We start from the raw sequence: 19,345 nt of genomic DNA on the forward strand, positions 1-19,345 counted from the left end.
GTGTTGTAACATCACATCTTGCCTTTGCTGCACACTGAAGCAGAAGTTAGACTGAAAGGAGAATTTGGTAAATGATTTTTGTTGAAGGCAGTATGAGCCAACAGGCACTCCAGCCTTGGGCAGCTGAAATAGTCACTCTTTCCCCTCACACCACTTTGCTTCCACATGAAATCCCTTCTAATTTCAGCTTTCACTCAAGCTCTACAAAGGGTGGCACAGTCCAATAGCCTGCCTACCCTGCCAGTGAAGCATCACACTAACCAAAACACATTCAGATCACTTTTCCTGAATCCTAGTCTGAAACAAAAGAACATGTGAGAAATGAAATTAATTTAGATGTATTCCTCCCTATTTAATAAGCAGTCATATGGAGAGGAACCAAAATGCTGGCTCAGAAACTCCCGAGCTTACCTCCTTGCTTTTATTCCTAAAGCAAAGGAGGCATTTCTGTGGCATCGAGCAGATGGCTGAAATAAGCATCTTTCCTATATCAAGCTCCATGTGGAAGCTCAGAATCTATGTTAGGTACGAAAAAGCTACAAGCTGGAGGAATGAGGGGGTGGGGATGAAGGAAGAAGGAGGAGGAAAAGACAGGGGGTGGAGAGTAACACTGGAGAGCAGCAGTGGTCCAGCCCCTCAGAATCTGTAAAGCATCGCAGGAGTCTCTGGATAAAGACCAGCTTCAGGAGCAAGGCTGGGAGACAGAGGATTTCTGCTCAGTGATAAAACATGGTGAGTAAAATTTTTGTGAACTGCCTCGTTTGCTCTGTGCAATGGCATTTCTTTTCCTCTGACACAGTGACTCTGAGTATTATTTTGGAGTGACTGCTTGTTTTTGAAGTATTGCTTTTTACTTCTTTTTCCATACATATGGCAAGTCTGTGCCTGCATTTATAAAAATGCACATCCTAACTCCTTTTAAAGCAATAAATTACTGAGCACAGCCAAAGCTGTCAGTGTTAACACTTTGCTGTCTGGTACCAAAAGGCTGCTGGTCAGGTCAAGAAAAAAAAAGCCTTGTTTTCTTCTCAGGTATGCAGTGGAAATTTCTGCTCTGCTGCCTTCTCTTAGCAGTACAGCGATGATCCGAAAGCTCCCTGCGCAGGAGTTACAGCTGCCCTTTTACATGATGTAATTGGAATTACATGATGTAATTTCAAGCCAGTTATGTTTCTTTCAGCCTCAGGTACAGAAGAAAACTGAGACAGGGGTGCAGAGGTTTTGTCAGAGAAAGAGCCTCCTTTTGTCATGGGCTCAGCCTCCTTCTGCCCTGCCACACACCCCGTGCGTGGCTGGGGATGCTGTGGGTGTCCCAGATGGGGCTGGGGAATGCTGTGGGTGTCCCAGATGGGGCTGGGGGATGCTGTGGGTGTCCCAGATGGGGCTGGGGGATGCTGTGAGCATCCCAGATGGGGCTGGGGAAGCACTGGGTGTTGCTGTGCTGCCAGGGATCCCTCCTGTCAGCACACAGCAGGATAGTGAGCTAGGAGTAGAAACGTGGTTAATTTTACTATGAAAAAATCCTGAGCTCCACAAAACAGTTGTCAGGGCTTAAAAGGAGGTTCAGACTTCCCTATAGCACATTGCTAATAAGATTAAGCATTTAACTACACATCTTTCTAGTATTCTGCTGGGGAGTGTAAGATTTTACTTTGTGTGCTCAGTGGAATGAGGATTGAATTAAAAACACACCAATATGCTTTTTGCTGGTTTTTCATGAGAAAGCCATTGCCTGACCTGAATGTACATGCAAACAATTGGGCATCCTGGGTTACCCAAGAGAGACAAATGATTAAGGGGAATGATAAGATACAGCCACTAAGGATGATGAGAGGAGTACTCCTAAGGAGAGGCATGATCTCAATGCAGGTTTGTGTGTCACACAGGCGCCTTTAAAAATAAACATTCTGCTGCTTCCTGAATCACGACTGTCCCTGATTACATCCTCCATCCTTTCCACCCTGTTCTTTTCTGCTTTCTAATGGAGATGAGATGGTAGCAGGGTAATCAGTTTATCGGAGAAGATGAGCCCTGCTTTAAAATCATCTTTGCTTTTTACCAGAAGAACTGATATGTTTATTTGCTTGCTAGAAACAGTGTTAACAATAACTGCAGTGAGAATATCACTACCCTCTGGCAAGGAAGCCGTATTCTGCTTCGCAATTAAAAATCAAATTAACAGAATGGAATATATGTTCATGATTATTAGTAAGTATTCCCATTATTCACTTTCATCTTCTCAGCTAGAGAGTTAATATTTTTCCCTGTAAATAAACAGTCTTATTCCAAAAATCTCCCTCCCACTACACCCTTTACTGGGAGCACCAGCTGTTCCTTATGCACTGCTAATTGATTAGATACTAAAGATTAAAATTAGTGTTGTTCACTGACTTTAAAAGTAGCTGTGGCTTTCACCACCTCATGCTTGCTTGTTTTGTGCATTTTAGAACTCCTAATTGGTGGCCAGTAAAAATCCTCCTGAGGCTAAGAATCAGGAGAGCCTCCCAGAGTGCTCTGTTCTTTCCCCCTTTCCCATTACATCATTTATCAAGAAATATTTTTAAAAAATTTTCATCTTAAAAGGTATGGCTCTGAATCTTAATGCATGTCCATATACCCAAACCAGAGAGATGCTTTCAGGAAATTTAATTATGCTACGATTTCTGATTAAAAAGCAGGGTAACATTTTCAAAGGTACCTCTGATACTCAGCATCTTAAGTATGATTGGGATGAAGCCACTTTTGGAAAAGGGATTTTGGACTCATTCCAAACTTGTATCTGAAAACATAAAAGCAGTACAAAGAGACGTTTTTCCTTATTTTTGAATTAAAAAGCCTGAGAGACTATTCAGTATTTATCAACTTTTTATTTAATAAAAGGAAAATGCTTGGAGGCAGGTGAAATTCAGGTGCCAAGTGATATGCAGAACTCTGCTTAGCAAGAGGCAGCATGGCATCACAATCTGCTAATTGTAAGAGTAATCTAAATGTAAAGAAAGGACCCTCCTATCTCCCCTTCAAAATCACTACATTCTGAATTTAACCTATTTCTATCTCCAAGAGAGATGATTATATATAAATTACACATCAAACAACCAAGTAAGAGAAGTCCAGGCTGGATAGCTGGTAAGATTTTGAAATAAATGAACCTCAATTACATTTTTTCCTACTTGAGCAAAATTATTTTGAGCCAAACTTGCCAAAGCTGGAGACTTTATCTAAATTTCCTCTTTGTAATAGTATTATTTCTATCCATACAACCTCACTGAAACAGTTACCTCTATTTCCCAGTAGGATGGTGTTCCTAGAATTACATACAAGAGGACTGATATTTTACCTTTTCCTTGAAGATAGCCTAAACAAACCTTTCTGCTGAGTTATGAACTAGAAAGATACAACAACTTTGACCCAGCCAAAAACCCAGAGTAAGGCTCTCTCACATTCTCCCACAGAGGGAAACTTGTAGTTGGCTGGCAGAAAGTGCTGGGGCCATGGGCAGAGGCAAATGTGACCCTTCTCTTTGACTGACATGACAGAAGCAACATCTGCACAGTTTAAATCCTGCCTCCACTCATTTTCCTAATGAATATCTGGCTCCATTGCACCCCTCTTTGGTCCTTGTATGTTGGCCTGGACTTAGGGATGATTTAGGCCATCTGAATATGGCTCTTATTAGCCAGAACAGTTACCTAAGTCTTGCTCACCAGATCCAGAAGCAATTGCTTTGATTGTCCTAAAATCAAGTCTCCTCAGCCCACAGGAGTGTGTTCATCTTTCCATTCTAAAACTTTAATTTACTTTCAGATGAATCACAGATGCAGTAAAACCTCCTGATTTTCTGAAGAGGCTGTGACACACCCTGCACAGATGGTATACATTTGAGCATGAAGCAACTCTGCATTTTATGAACAATATTATCCAAATTTAAAAGAAAACCTTACTACCATTATGGTATCAGCCTCAAATCCACGTCTAATTGCTTGCTTAGACACCTGTGAAATCCTAAAAGTGAGCAGCTGGTCTGATCAAGCCAGATAAAAAGTACTGTTTACTGTGGATGGGAAGCCTCAGTGCTGCTGCTGTACCCAATCTTGTAAAAGACAACTAAACTGTAGCCCAGTGCAAGATTTGAGGATGTCTTCTTTTTATACACATTCCATAAGCAATTTTGCAGATAGTAAAAAACATTTTGTTATTAATGAAGAAAACATTGAGACTCTCAGTACATTGACTGCTAGTTTCCACTGGTTTTTGTTCTTTACAGTGACTTTTAATTGCAAGTTGTATTTCCTTTGCAAAGATGGAAATCAGGCCCTCATATATCTTTTATCCCTGTGGAAGAAGTGATATCCTGCAAGTCCAAGAGAAGAATAATTGAAAAGAAACAAAGACAGACTGAGTGCATGGGTCAAGAAATTCTATAAAAATGTACTATGTTTTAAATGTCTGTAATAATTTTTCATAGAATTTTGATTTAGCTTTATGTAACCACTGGAGGGTAACTTTCCTTTACAGCACTTTAGTCTGTTTCTTACTTCACTGGTACTGCTTCTGGGGTTAGATATAGAACTTGTGTCCCTGCAGAGACCAAAAAAAAAAAAAAAAAAAAAAAAAAAGGTATCATGGTATAATTCATTCCAATGAAAAGGGCTAAAAGTATTAATAGATATAGAAAGACAGAATAATCACATAAATATTTCTGGTCTATTTTTGGAAAGAAGTACACTGACAGTTTACATCACCTGAGTATGAAGAGGAACTCAGATTATGGGAAGTTTCAAAACAGCATCTAAGATGAATGTTTTAAAAAATCTGCAGACTCTGGTAATTTGTCCTGAGGAGCCCTCAAAGAGTTGACTGAGGAGGTCCTCCCTTTCCTCTGTTCATTTTAAATAACATTTTTAATGGGGAAATTTTACAAAGATACGACGGTCTTAGAATAAGCAGGATGGCACAATGAACTAGATATAAGTCTGGCATGAATCCTGAGGGAGTATTAGAAATAGAATATATGGGAATAAATAGTAACATTAAATAATTAGAATACAAATTTGGTGATTAGATATATATATATTGTAGATTAAAAAAAAAACCCCAAAAACCAACAAACCAAACTACAAAATCCCCACAAAACCAAAACAACAGCTAACACTTTTTCCTCATCAGAAGAAGCTGAAAAGGCAGCATCAGCTACCATCAGTGTATCTTACATTATTATGCTACAGATATTCTCAGTAAATATGTTACTTTGGCCATTTTGGCTTCAAGATAAAACTGCTCATCTAATCTATTAAAAAAAAAAAAAAAAAGACAGAACAAGCCTTGAAGTTTCTAGACCCAGTTATCAAACTGGTCATCCATTGTGTTTCTTATCAGGGAGATACAATTCAGACTAAACTTTACTTTATTCCAAAGATTACCTCATTTCATCCTAAATCCTTAGCTTTACTATATTGCATACTTGGCAGTAAATAAATCCATCCCCCAAAGCCTTTTTAATGCATCTATGGAAAAGTTCCCAAGTATGCAATATCCCACAAAAGTGACCTTTGCTCAATACTCAGAATGGGCAGAAACAGCTGCAGGACTTCAAAGAGTCCTACATAACATTGTTGTAAGGCTGGCACTTGCCAATGTCACAGACCTCTGAGGAGCTTCTTGGCAGCACCAGGGACACAGGGACACAGTACCTATTTCTGCACTTGCAAAGGACCGAGGTGTCAGACACTCTGTTTCTGGGATATTAATAACTGGTCTTGCCTTTTCTGATTGTTCTCACAACCCTGCTGGAGTTCTGCATGCTGAATTGCTTGTCGATCACACCTTGCTTTTCAGAAGAGGAGTGTAATCGTGTCCCAGTGACCTATTTCTAAATATGCAAAACAAGTTTCCCGCAGCATCAGTGAACTCCAGAGAGCTGACAGGGTAGTAAAATGTTTACTGACTTTCATTAAGAATGTTCTGTAACACTCGCATGGAGTGCCAAGTAGAAATGAATGTGCCAACATCTCAATCACAATAATAGACGCCCATCTATCACTACCCACCATGTTTCCACCACACATTGACACTTTGCCCTTATGTTCTCTACCTTTTGTCACTGACCTACATTTATTTGTAAATACTGCTAATCACCTTTCAGCTTGCAGCTTCTAGAAGAAGGGCGCTGTCAGTGATCTGCCTGCTGGAGAAGTGCTCCCAAACAGACAGTCCTGCAGCTTGTGAGGTGATGGTCAGAGTGTGGCTGTTCCAGCAAGGCCTGGCAGCTGGAAAGCTTCTGGAGGCTACAGACAGCTGTTATAGTTCACAATAGCCTGAAGACTGCTTTAGGTTCTATTCTAGGAGTACAAAGCCTAGGCTTGGTGCTGAATTTAAAATCTTCTGTTCAGTGACTCCAGTTGTTTAGTTATGTCTAACCAATTCAAAACAAGATAAATCATTAAATGAAGTTTCATATGTGAGAGATCCAAGCATGTTCTTTCAAGAACAGGACTTGGAGTTATTCTGCTGTTTCCCATCAAGTAAAACTTTGGTTGGTCCAACAGCTTTTAGGCACTGCTTGCTTCATCCCTGACCTACCTTTATGGAAATTCATTGACTTACTCAATATTCAAGTTGATGCATGACAGGAAAGGATCAGATTTTTCTACAAAAGAACTGGAAAAAAGAAAACTGGAAGGGACATGGCTAAAATAATTAATGACTAATTAGATTTATGAAAACATAAAACAGGTTCAATACTAAACTATATAGGTAGAGCCTGGAACTGGCATTGATACAGGTACTAGAGTATTTTTAGAAATAGATAATCAATGCACAGTGAAGACTCAAAATGGCAATGCCTCTGTGTGTTACACTGGTCTTTGTAAATTGGAGATGATACTTTTGTCATGACTAACAATGGTTTTCAATGTGGCATTTTTGATTTTTGACAATAAAAATAGCAGTGTAGAAAATTATATATTATACTCAGAGGGGAGCAAAATCAGTAATTCAGTCTCTGCATGCTTCCAGAGTAGTACGAAGGTTTATGGATTTTCTATTCACAGATAAGGATTATTTTAATATAAAGTAAGCGTTGTGTATCAAAAGTTTGATCTGTTTTCTCAGGAGATTTTCCAGCTTAAGATTTTTGTCCTCTTCCAAGAACTTCAGCCTACCTGATACACACATTTGCATGTTAAGTTTCTCAGGCGTTGCTTTTCATTGATGCCTCTTCTACCTTCAGAACAAGACTTTTACCTTGTTAAAAGCCATCCTGAAGTCAAAATCCTCAATGCAAATCTGTTTATTTCTAATAGACGAAATATTCTGACCCTCAACTACCAACCCATAATGTGCACTATTTTCTTCATGTTGAATCTCTCAGCCAACACACCTTTAGTTTCACTCAGTCTGTTTCTCATGCAGTACCATGACTCATTGATGGAAATGTCTGATGGCAGAGAAGTTCAATTCTATAATGCTTAATGTTCCTTCTTTTGTTCTCCAGTTGCATTCAAAATTTACGAGCGCTACCCACCAACCTCACAATAGTTGTGTTCTGCTGTTTTCTTTACAGAAACAGATGTGAGGAAGCAGTATGGAACTCAAGAGAGGAAAGACCTTCATAAAATCCAGTGTGCAACATGAGAAAGTGCCACCAGTACATGCAGCTCCAACCAACAAAGATGAGATGGGCAAAGACAAAAAGGCAGCTCTGGAGGGAAACCAAAGAGTGGCCGAAGTCCAGCTGGCATGTTTGGCCACACACAAGAACTACAGATTTTCTACCAGAGCAGCAAGGAATGGAGCTAGTGGTCACAACCTGGAAAAATCATCTGGCTCCTCCTACAAGCTTGTAAGGAAGAGTAAAACCCATGACTGCGTTGCTGAGGCGGACAAAGCAGAGAACTGCAGCCCCAGCAGCAGGGCTTGTGAGGAGGGCTTGGTTGGAAAGGGCAAGGGCCGACTGGTCAATAGCATCAGCTTTTCAGGGATGTCCAGCTCCAGCAGTAAGAAGGAGTGTGTGGTCAGCCCCAGCCAGTCTGCGTGCAGCAGTCAGATGATCGATTACAGGAACTTTGTGCCACAGATGCCTTTTGTACCAGCTGTTGCAAAAACTATTCCCAGGAAGAGGATTTCCCTCAAGAGATCTAAGAAAGGGCTCAGAGATATATTTCATATAAGAAAAAATAAACCAGACAGTTTTTCATTTCTGGTGGAGAAGGACAAGAACCTAGCCTCTCCAGGCTGCAAGAGTGAGTTATCTGGACGTCTAGCAAAGTATCTTTTCAAAACTGGAGAAACTTGTGCAGCTGATTGCTTGTCACAGGACTGCTCAGACAGTGAACTGCAGTCTGACTCCTCCTACGACTACTGCAATGCCCTGTGTGAAGATGTTGCCTCCCTGAAGAGCTTTGACTCCCTCACTGGCTGTGGGGAAATCTTTGCTGATGAGAGCTCTGCTCACCTGGAGCTGGAGAACAGCAAAGACCTTCTGCTCAGGCGAAGCAAGCACAAAGACAGCCCTGGCATGGGCTCCTTCCAAGGTGGGGTGGAGCAGCTGGCCTCTCCTGGCCAGAATGAGACAGTGGAATTTGCAAAGTTTTGGGACAACATCAACAAATCAGTAAGGCTGCATCAGAGTGCTCTCTTTGAAAAGAAGTTACTGAAGATACCTGGTTCTGACGCAGAAAAGGATAGAAGTCAGGCTGCTGTACTGGTCACAGACCCCCAAGTGTCACCTGATAAAGAAGGTGACAATTCCAAAGCCAGCTCCACAGAAACAGAAACACCAAAAAGTGAAAACCAGGAATCCACATCCACGAGTGATGAAGGCTACTATGATTCATTCTCTCCTGGACAAGAGGATGAACTAAAGGAAGCTCAGACCCCTGGTGTCCCAGGTAGATTTCCAAGAGACAGCTACAGTGGAGATGCCCTTTATGAGCTCTTCTATGACCCAAATGAAGTCAAAGTAAACCCTATCCTTGATGATGACTTGTGTGCCTCTGAAAGTGTTTCAGAGCAAGCCATTGAAATCCCTTTGTCCATTTACAGCTTTCATGTTGGAGCTGAGGAGAACATGGCTTCTCAACCAACTCTAGACATCATTAGCCAGGGTTTTTTTCACAGCACATGGAAAGGCAAAGAATGTTTGCTAAAGCTCTGTGATACTGAGCTTTCACTGACCATGGGGATAATAAACTGGCTACGAAAACACTCCGGACTCATCTCCTCCCCTGACTCCCTTCAGAGTCCTCAATCACAGCCAGAAAAATCTAATGATTCATTGATCCTGCCCAGTCACAGTCCAGAGCAGAAAGGGAGCGCAGAAGCTGAGCAGGAGACACCAGGCAAGGGTGAATCTAATACATTTAATGTATGTGTGCCTTTGGAGCAAAGAAAACGTTCAACCCAGGCCTCTTCAGTAAACATTGCTGAAAGAGATCACAACCTGGACTCATCTGATCTGGATTTCCAAGGAAGAGAAGGGAGTCACCACACGGACTTATCTACAGTGCCTGGGACTGTGGAAACCACCAGATCATCAAGTTATGCACCACAATCACAGACTAACAGAGATAATCTGCAGACATCTTCAACTGAGAATGAGAAGGTAGCAGTTTCCCTGGGATGTGAAACAACCCAAGATAAAAACCCACTGCTAGAAAAGCTGAACAGAGACAGCTTCTCCCTGAGCTCTGAAAATCCTTCATTAGATGATAATCAGGAAGTAGAATCATGTTACTCCTACAAGACTGCTGCGACCTCACTCCGAGATCCCCTTGAGAGGGAAGACAGAAATAAACCAATGTATCACTCTTTCTCTATTTCCTGTGATAAACCAGCCCAGCCTCTAACCCTCAATCACTTCCAGAGCTACATGAGCCCCACACCAACAGAGAGCAGCACTAACATAGTGCAGCTCTTAGAGCACTGTGTAACACAGGTGGCATCATTAAAAATCAGCTATGAAAACAAGCACCTGGAAGACAAATACATCGGGAATGAAATGAACAGTATCATTCATAAGATGTCTCAGTACAAAAACAAGTTATTGCTGCACAATGAATGCAGCTGCATTGCTCAAATTCCAGAATATCCCATCATTCCTAGCACAAACCAATACAACTATGAGACAAATTTCCAGACTAGCAGTCCGTATCATTTGAAGCAAAATGGGAAGCAAATTTGCTCTGAAGATCAGAAAAGCAGAGCAAAAATCCTAGATGAGGTTACTCAAAGCAAGATCAATTTTGAATATGCCCAGCTGAATAATCAAGCTCTCTCCTATTTAAAGGACTTTGGTCTCAGTCCAAGTGACTCTGGCCCTGAGACATCTCTTAGTAGACCAACATTTTTACCTCTCTTTAACTCTGTCTGCCCAGACATAGCTGGTACCTTCTCACAGGGCTCACACAGCACGGCTGTCTGTCTGTCTGACCCTGTGCAGCCTGAGGAGGCCCAGCAGTGCTGCCCAGGACCCTGGAACTGTGCAGAGAGCCCCTGCCATGGCCTGGCTGCAGGGACTGCTCTGTCCCCTCTCCTAGAGGCAGTGGCTCGGGATACAGCTTTGACAGCCAGGAACCACCAGTGACACACCTGCATGGAGAAGGTGAGTGCTTAGGGGAAGGGTGAAATTAAATGTGAAACAATTCAATCTGTTCCATTTTCACTGAGGGACATTTAACAGCAGTGGAGGCTGAGGCATTCAGGGTCTGTCATTTATGCAGGGGGTCACATGAGAAAGCCAGGGATCTGCAGTGTGAAATCACAGGGCAGATGTGCCCTGTCCTGCAGGTGCACACATATGGTGTGCTCTCAAGCACAAGGAAAAGGCCACAGCGCTGTGCTGATGCTCCTAAATGCACCAAAAGGATGCTCCTCCTTATTCCAAACATGAAGTGTTTCTTCAGAAGGTGCAGCTTGTCTCTGGCCAAACTGTGCTGTGGCAGAGCAAGAGCTGAAGCCAAGGCATTCCCCACATGCAGGGCTTGACAAGCTTTTCAAGAGAGGGATGACAGGGTCTGTGCTGCACCTCAAGCATTTGAAAATCCTTCAGCCACACTCACATAGCCTCAGGAGAGTCAGAACCTGCCCTGTAAGAGGGGTAAGAAACACCTTTGCTGCCGATCAGAAGCAGCTGGTGGAGCACGCAGCGATTTTGTTGGTTCAGGTTTGCCTGTCACACGAGGCTTTAGGCCAGAGCAGGCACTATTTGTACAGAGTTCTAACTCTGTGCCAGCTGAGAAATCCTCTGGCCTTCAGCTGCTGAGAGGAATTTGTTACAGAAGTATGAAACATGGGTAAATTCTCTGTCATGTGCCCTGCCAAATCTGACAGATTGGCTGGACTCTGCCCAGCCTTGGCCTCTGAGAAGGCCCCTTTGGAGGTGGTGGAAGACAAAGAGGAGGCAAGGTCCAGGACAGAGAATAAAGGAACAGCTCACTATTGAACAGAAGGATCCAGGATTTCTTTGGTTCTTGCTGCTCACAGCAGTGTGACTGCATTCTGGTCATCTCTAAAGGCTTCCCAAGCAGCACAAACAAAAAAGGACAGTTTCTCTCTGCATGAGGCAAGAACACCCTTCCATTTTCAAGTCTGGGTAGATTTAGCCACCCTCATTTCTATTTATGTCGCTATGAAAATGACCTTGCCCACTAACAAGTCTCCCATTGCAGAGAGGGATATTTTTCAGGGGTCTGTGTGAAGCTAAGGGCCAGAGACTGTCAGTCTTCCATATCCTTAACAAACACATTGTTTAGTTATAATATGTTCATCAGTAAATTAGGTCTTTCTCAACTGAAAGAAGTGATCGTGTTTCTTTTCCATTTTTGTTGTAAACAATGCTGCATTTGTGGTGGTTCTGCTGGTTAGCAACTCACCTTGTTGTGTCACCAGAATTTTTAGCAGAACTTGCCATCCAAGAACACACCATAGTCCTTAGAACTACTCATCTCTTTTAGATATTTCTGAAATTATAAACTGAGTACAGATGAGGCAAAGTTTGTGCTTACAGCAAGCATATGTATGGAACCAGGACTAGGCACAGCTGCTTGGGGTTAGGAGAACAGATCAATGTATGCATTGGCCTGATATTTTTTTTTGCTGTGAATATTAATCCACAGGATACTGCTAGGAATATCACTGCCTTTGCAGGCTAGGAATGGAAAGGAATTCTAATTTTGAGGAGTGGAACGATAGAAACAGAGAAGGGAGCTGTGTGACTGTCAGGAGTGGTAACCGACTGTATCTTTACACTGCACAAGACATAACACAAGTAGACATTACTGGACCTGGGGCACATTCTTTGCATTGTATCAAGTGGCAGCTGCTGTGTGCCACCACGTGCCAGCACTGATAATACCTGTCATGGCAGGAACGTGATCAGGTCAACCTTCCACCCAGAGAAAAGTCCCAGAGAAAAGACAATTCAAGCTTTTTGTTTCCAAGAGGGAACTGATGACTTTTGAGAAAGGTTTCTCAAACAGTAAAATAAATGAAATTTTAGAATATGGATGGGATTTTCATATTCATAAAGTGACTCTGAGGACTGGGCTCATTTTAAGGGAATATTTAATGGCAAGGTTGCCATTTGTTACGATTTTTTAAAGAAGAATTTAGACTATAGTTAAAATGTCATTTAAAAGAACTGGCTGTGAGGACAGATACAAACACTGGTGTGTGACTGAGTTTTCCTACGTGATATTTTCTTGCCTGCCCACATTAACAGATGGGCTACAGGTTTGCCGGAAATTTTAAATCTTTGTGAAGATGACTCAGGAACTTTGCCTCAGTCATGGGGGTGGTAGAGCAGGAGAGGCAGTGTACAAACACAGTGTCACCTCTGAATCCATGGAGACAGACAGCCCTGAGAAGCACTCCTACGCTGGACATGACTGTGCAAACTGCGAGAGCTTAGACACAAAGAGAGCTCTAAAATGCCACACCTAGGAGCTGTGAGACAAGTGACAGATCCAGAGGTGGCTTCTGCTTTGCCCCTCAGAACAAATGCAGCCCCTGATGCTGCCATGGACTCCCAGGTCTGACCTGAAGGAGGTGGGAAGAAAGTCACCTTTCTTGCCATTTGTTGCAGGGCAGAGGAAAAGCCCTTATCAAAAGCCATTAAAATCTCCAGGTTTTGTCAGCCCATCTCAACACATCCCAGGACCCACAGTGACAAATAAGCCCAATCTCTCTGCTCCAAAAGTTCTGCAGGGTTCCCCTGGGCCATGCCTGGTCTTTTGGGCTTTGCTACCCTGACAAGCACAGACACAGGACTGTGATGAAGAATGGCACAAGAAATGTCAGTCACAGTTCCTCTTCCATTTCTCCTTTCCCCGGCCTTTTAGAGAGAAATCTGCAAATGTCTCATATCTGACCTCACCAGGAACCCCAGGCTTTCTCACATGGCAATATTGAAGGCTTATGTAGAAAGTGATAATTACAGATAAAAAATGCAATGAAAAGTATAATTTTCATTCTTCAGTATCTAAAGGTTAGGACTTAAAAGTGAACACAGTCCAACCCCTAAATACAGAGAGGATTCCTAGATCTGTACATTCATGGATCATAGAAAAAAAAAGCTGCAGAAATTTGTGATTTTCAACCACATGTTTTTCATCAGGAAACTTCATTTTCAGAAAGGAAGCACAGTCCTCAAGCAATGCATTGGGAGGTCTTTTCCTGACTCTTAAAACCCCTGGAACTGACCAAACAGACAACACTGGATGTCATAGCTATTGGACACATAGAGAACAAAACACTCCCTGCAAATGGCAGCATTTCAGACCACTGAGCCATTTCTATCACTTAATGGGGTTTGAGCTGCATCTTCCATTAACTGGTAGATGTGGCAGAGCAACAAAACCTCTTGTGCCCCCAACAATATGTGCTCACTTCATTCAAATGCTGAACTGCCACATTATGCACCAGTTGAAGATTTTGGATGTGTTTCAGTGATAGCCCTGAAAGGAGTGCATTGCAATAAGCTTGCCCTCAGGTCAGAAAAAAATACATAACTGTCAATCAAACAGGGATTGCTATAATGGATAGAGCAGATGTAGATAAAAGAAGACAGTATTGCATATGTGATTGCTGTTATCAAGAAGCTGAGATTCAGAAGCAGATAAAATACAGCCCAGGCACTGCAAAGTGACAGAGGAATGTGTACCTGATCCTCATCAACTCAAGGGCTACTCACGGTCTAGGGAATTCCTGTAATGCTTTTTATTCCCTCCTGGCTCAGCTTCACTCCCTCTCTCTTAAATAAGGTTGTATTTCTCCCAGGCAGACTATTTCTCTGTCGGATAGGCATGGCAAAGTCAGACTGCAATATTTGGATTTGATAAAACAGAAAAGCAGAATGAAGTCTCATCTGCATATAGGCAGTTTTCTGCTCAAGTAGGGTATTATTTCTCAAAATGGTCAGAGAGACACCTTAACAGGTGAAAAAACAAAGGCAGAGCCTCGATGCACACAGCAGGAAAAGTGTATGGTAGCTTTTGAACTCTGGTGTAAGAAATCCTCCTATTTCCATGCTCCCTCCATGGCATGGTAAAGGGATGGTCTCTCAAACTGCACATGATGAAATGAAACGAGAATAGAGCACAGAGACAGCCAGCACATTTTCTGCACTGGAAATGCCTCTGGCTCTGAAATACACACCTGTATTAAGTCAGTTACCCAGACCATGTTGCAGTGGCTATAGAAATCTCATCTGACAGCCCACCAGCCATGCACACACACTCCTGATCAGACAAATGCATCACAAGGTACAAACGTCGTGTTTGTCACACGCGGTACCGTGGAAGCAAAGAACAGGGAGACAGAGGTGACAGGTCACTGCCTCTGCTAATACATTTGAATGTTAGTCACCATGTGCCCAGATACTTGGGCTAAATGCTAAATTAAACGATTTTCTCCTTCATTAAATGCTGTTGCTTCTGGACTTGGCTCTGTCTCACTGCACTGTCTTCATGGTACTTTGTCATCAATGCTCATTCCCAAAATCAGAATTCTATCGGGGGAAGAAACGTTCTTGCCAGTGTACTTGCTAGAGGAGGGTTTTTCCACACTGTTATCAGCACGGATAATCTCTTAAATGCCAGATGCACTATAATGTGTTTCATTTAAAAACTGAAGAAATTGATTTGCTGCTTTACCCGCTATTGCAGCAGGATGGTTTCCATGGATACAGCCTTATAGGGACTCTATTTTCCCCCTGTTGACAACAGTGCAGAAAGCTAAATTCTCATGTTCACTGCACCAGCATGAATTTGAAGCCAGGGCAATGATTCCCAGATTTAACCCTGAGAGCAGAAGTTGGCTCCCAGTCTCCTTCAACCTTGAATTTGAGATTTCTGAGGGGATAGCAATGGAGGGAAAAAAGAAAAAGAACAGCAGCATGGTCTGAAGGACAGGACATATGAAAAATACAGTGCCTCTGTATGAAAATGGGGAGAAGTCAAGGCAGAGTGCAAACACACTAACTGCTCATTCAGTGGCTTAGTGTCTTGCCTGACATTTAAGTGCAAAAATACAAGTCAGATTTGGGCTACAAAAGTTTGGCTATAGAATTATGTAATTGGGCCCTTTTTGTTTAAATGAATCAGTAGTTACTATTCTGAAGAAAACCTGCTTCACTTCAGGTCAGGAAGGCATAAGAATGGGAAGCAGGAGAAAGTGAGAACCTTGTATCCAGAGCAGGCTGCTTCTTTCATACAGGAGAGAATCTGGAATACAGTCATGGAGAAAATGAAAAGGAGATCCTCACCTTGAGAATGGGCTGTAAGAGTCTGATGGCATTTATGCTCACAAGCCAGCAAGTAAAAAAAATAGTAGGATGAAGACCTGGTAACCTCAGCTTTTTGGATCTCAAGTGTAAAATATTTTATTCCATTTCCTCCATCAGAAAATGCCAAGGGGCAGAAACAGAGGCCTCCAGAAAACTCTGCATTCTACCTCTGCCAATGGGCTGCAGTATGTGTTTGGCAAAGGAGTGTCAGAAACAGGGCAAATGGAGAATTTGGAAACCTGAAATAATCAATCTCCTATCTTCTGGCAACCAGCACTGTCTGAGCTAGACCTTGGCTCCTTCTGGGTGTCTGGGTTTGATGCTCCCCTTTCCAAATGCCCTTAAGCGTAGGAACCTCAAAGCCTTTTAATTTCTGTTATAAACCTTTCATAGTTTAATGTCTTTAAGGCACCTCTTACAATCTTGTGTCTTCTGTGCCACACTTATCAGTTTTGCTTTGCAAAACTTAAAAAATATTCCTTTTGAATTTTCCTCTTTTCTGACATCTATTTGTTCCTAAAACAGGCACTGTGCCTTTTGTGGTCTAGTAAAACTGGGAGATTACAGACTTTTTGTGATTCAGGGCAGGATCCGTGCCTCAGTACTTAAGTCTGGGGTCTCTGTAAATGAGGACAGAATTTAGAGAGATGGAAAGCTCAGAATTCCCCAGCATCAATAGCTTTTCTGTATTTTTCTAAAAAAAACAAACCAAACCAAAACAAACCCACCAAACAAACAAATGCAACTGAAAAACAACAAGAAAACCCAAACCCCCAAACCCAAACAGATAATTTTAAATCTGGCTAAGTTAAGAGCAAAAAAATGGACCATCCAGTGAAAAGCATAAAAGACCATTGTAATGAGCATTGGAGCACTGGGAGCCTGCACTGTTGTAATGAAATGCCCAAAATGAACAGAATCCCCTATCAGGAGAATTATGGAAGCCTTATGGAAGGCTGTCCTGTTTTAAGCAAACTCTCCTACTGGTCAGTTCTTCCAGGAAGACTGGACTGTATACATCTGGTGTGGCAAATTTCTTCTGTCACTCAAATAATGGAGACTGCATCTCTTTTACATTTGAAGGTGAGAAAGATATTCACAGTTCTTGGACAAAAATAGAGCTCGGGAGAGAGAGACACAAAGAAGTGCTGTATGTTGGGGTTTTCCTGTGGAGTAAGGCAATATTCTGAGCTTCCCTCTACATGCATGTGGTAGGTCTGCTCAGGGAAAGCTTAAAAGATCTTGTGGCACTTAATAATAGTGTCAGCCAGGGATGACAACTGCACAAATGACACCAAGATACTAGAGCCAGCAATTTCTCTCTTCCCACAATCAGCTATCCTCCACCTTGGGGTGATTATATTATCCAAGGGGAAACTGTTGGTCTGCAGGTTAAGATACAGGAAAGATTACTGGAGAACCAGAGAAAGTAAGGTCCTCTTTGGCTTATGGATAATAAAGAAGAGATTTTTCTCCATCTCCTCTTCACTAGTCTTCTCCAACTACGAAACTTTCCTTTCCAAATCTATTCCTTTTTCCTTCCCAAATCTATTCCTTTTTCCTTCCATGACAACTTTCCATCTTTCTTGCTCAACAGTTGAGTTGAGACAGGCTCAACTCTTCCCTATCACATACTTTAAATTCCTTCTGCCCCCTCTTGGAGACTGAACCTGCTTCAAATCTCTTTTCCCTTTCTCATATGCCTGTGAAGCTGACACTTCCTGGCAGCTCTTTACCCCTACCAGACAATTCTGCCCACCCTCAAGAGCCTGGAAACCCCTCTTCAGGCAAATCCTGCAAATGCCAGCCAAGCTCTGCTTAACCCCCCAGAGCTTGGGCTCTGTGCTTTGCTCACACTGCACAGGTGCAGACAGTCACTGAAGGACATGGGAGGATCACAACCTATGGCCAGGAAGGATTAAGGAATTTTGACACCCCCAACCCCTTTATTATATTTCTCCATGTCAGTGCCAGCACAGGGGGAAAAAAATCAAGTCAAGGTGGCTTTGGGTCTGTGATGCACAGCCAGGGAGCTGCAGAGAAATCAATGGCAAGAGAAATTTTATCTGACTTCAGTCAGATGGAGAGGGACTCTGATTTGCAGCAGGAGACGAGGCACAAGAGTGCATCAGAAATTTTCACAGCTCCAGCTTTTCAAAGAGATTGTGCCCTCTAGTTTCAGCTGCACTTTTAGGAAAAGTCTGATTGGGTGGTAACCTTAATTAACCCTAGTGCAGTTGCAGTTCTGAAATAAGGAAAGGTTGTATTTTACTCAAGCATCAAATGGGGCTTCTCAGCAGCACAAAAAAACCCCAAAAAACAAATCAAACCAAACAAAAAAAAAACACTGAGGAAAAGGAGCAGCGCTTCCATCTGTGTACTTTAAATAGGGGATGCTGCAATTTATGGCTCTTGGAGAAATAAAACCTCAATTTCACTTCCTTAGCCATTCTGTCTTCCCTTGAACAAGTAGGGTTTCATTCTGAAAAAAAAGCACTAAATAGACTGTTGCTATAGCAACCAACTCCCTGAAATCCATTTATAATTAAGATAGTGGTCTAACCACCCCAAAAATACATGCTGCAAAACCCCCATGTTTGTTACTTCCCAAATAACAACTGTGTGTTTTTACAGTGAGTCCATCAGGTCAGGGCAAGTTTGGTTAGGTGGGATTGCAAGAGTGATTATTTCTTTGGAAGTGGTTTGCTACTGAGATAGCAAAAGGATGCCAGGAAACAGCAGGGTTGCAATGTGAGCACTTTTTTTGGCTAGATTTCTTAAAGCGTCAATCAGTAATAAGATAGTACTTGAATCATCTCAGCTCTCAAAAGTACTCTCAACTATAAACTGTACAATTTTGAATAATACTTACAAATTTAATAATGCCCTCAGCTTTTTTTTTCCAAAATTCAAAAGCTGTTTTACATTAAAATCATGGACTATAACTAATTAATAATTTTTCTGCTAGAAAAAGGAATGTCAGTTTTTCCATTTCCCAATGTTTATTAAAGGACATGAGAGTTAAACTGTATGATTGAATGCAATCCTTGAAACATAAATTAAGAATGGATGAGGTTATTTTAAAAATGACATTTGTTGATGAGGGTCGTATAATGTGAATGATAGAAAAATGAAAGTGTTATGAGATTTTTATAAATATAAATATATGAACAGACACTTAAAAAGAAGATTTCTCTCTATTGCACCCTTGACCTCTGAACTTCACATTTTATATTGTTAAAGATAAATAAACGGTACTGTACCCACCAGTCTCTCTAGAACTGTAATGCCCTCGACCCACAGTGGCTCAATAAAATAGCCCTCCACCCATGCAAACATAAAATGCTGGGGCAGCTTACTGTTTGTAAAGAAAGGCTAGTGTCTCTTGCAGCATGTTGCAAACTGACCCAATTATAGGGCCATTAAGGTCTTAAATATGAAAAAATAATCCAAATACAAAGCAAGCTTTGAAAAGAAGTCCAGAGGCCAGACAACTTTCATTTAACTGAAATTAAATAAAATTAAGTCTAAATATTATTATAAATGTTGATACTTTACTCCCAT

The 19,345-nt window shown here is 41.8% G+C and overlaps 1 protein-coding gene across 2 annotated transcripts in view; it reads left to right on the forward strand.

Moving 5' to 3' along the window:
• Nucleotides 1-555: 555 nt before the first annotated feature.
• The window catches only part of AMER3 (APC membrane recruitment protein 3), a 41,210-nt gene continuing 22,420 nt past the window's right edge, over nt 556-19,345 (forward strand). The window contains exons 1-2 of one of the 2 annotated variants that reach the window (XM_072933238.1): nt 556-732; nt 7,537-10,600. In XM_072933238.1, coding sequence (XP_072789339.1) covers nt 7,583-10,582 — 3,000 coding nt within the window. In that variant the 5' untranslated portion in view covers nt 556-732; nt 7,537-7,582 and the 3' untranslated portion in view covers nt 10,583-10,600. The remainder of the gene's footprint in view (nt 733-7,536; nt 10,601-19,345) is intronic. The other variant, XM_032749941.3, reaches the window with a different exon arrangement.

Source organism: Taeniopygia guttata, chromosome 9, assembly GCF_048771995.1.
Source record: "Taeniopygia guttata chromosome 9, bTaeGut7.mat, whole genome shotgun sequence".
NCBI lineage: Eukaryota > Metazoa > Chordata > Aves > Passeriformes > Estrildidae > Taeniopygia > Taeniopygia guttata.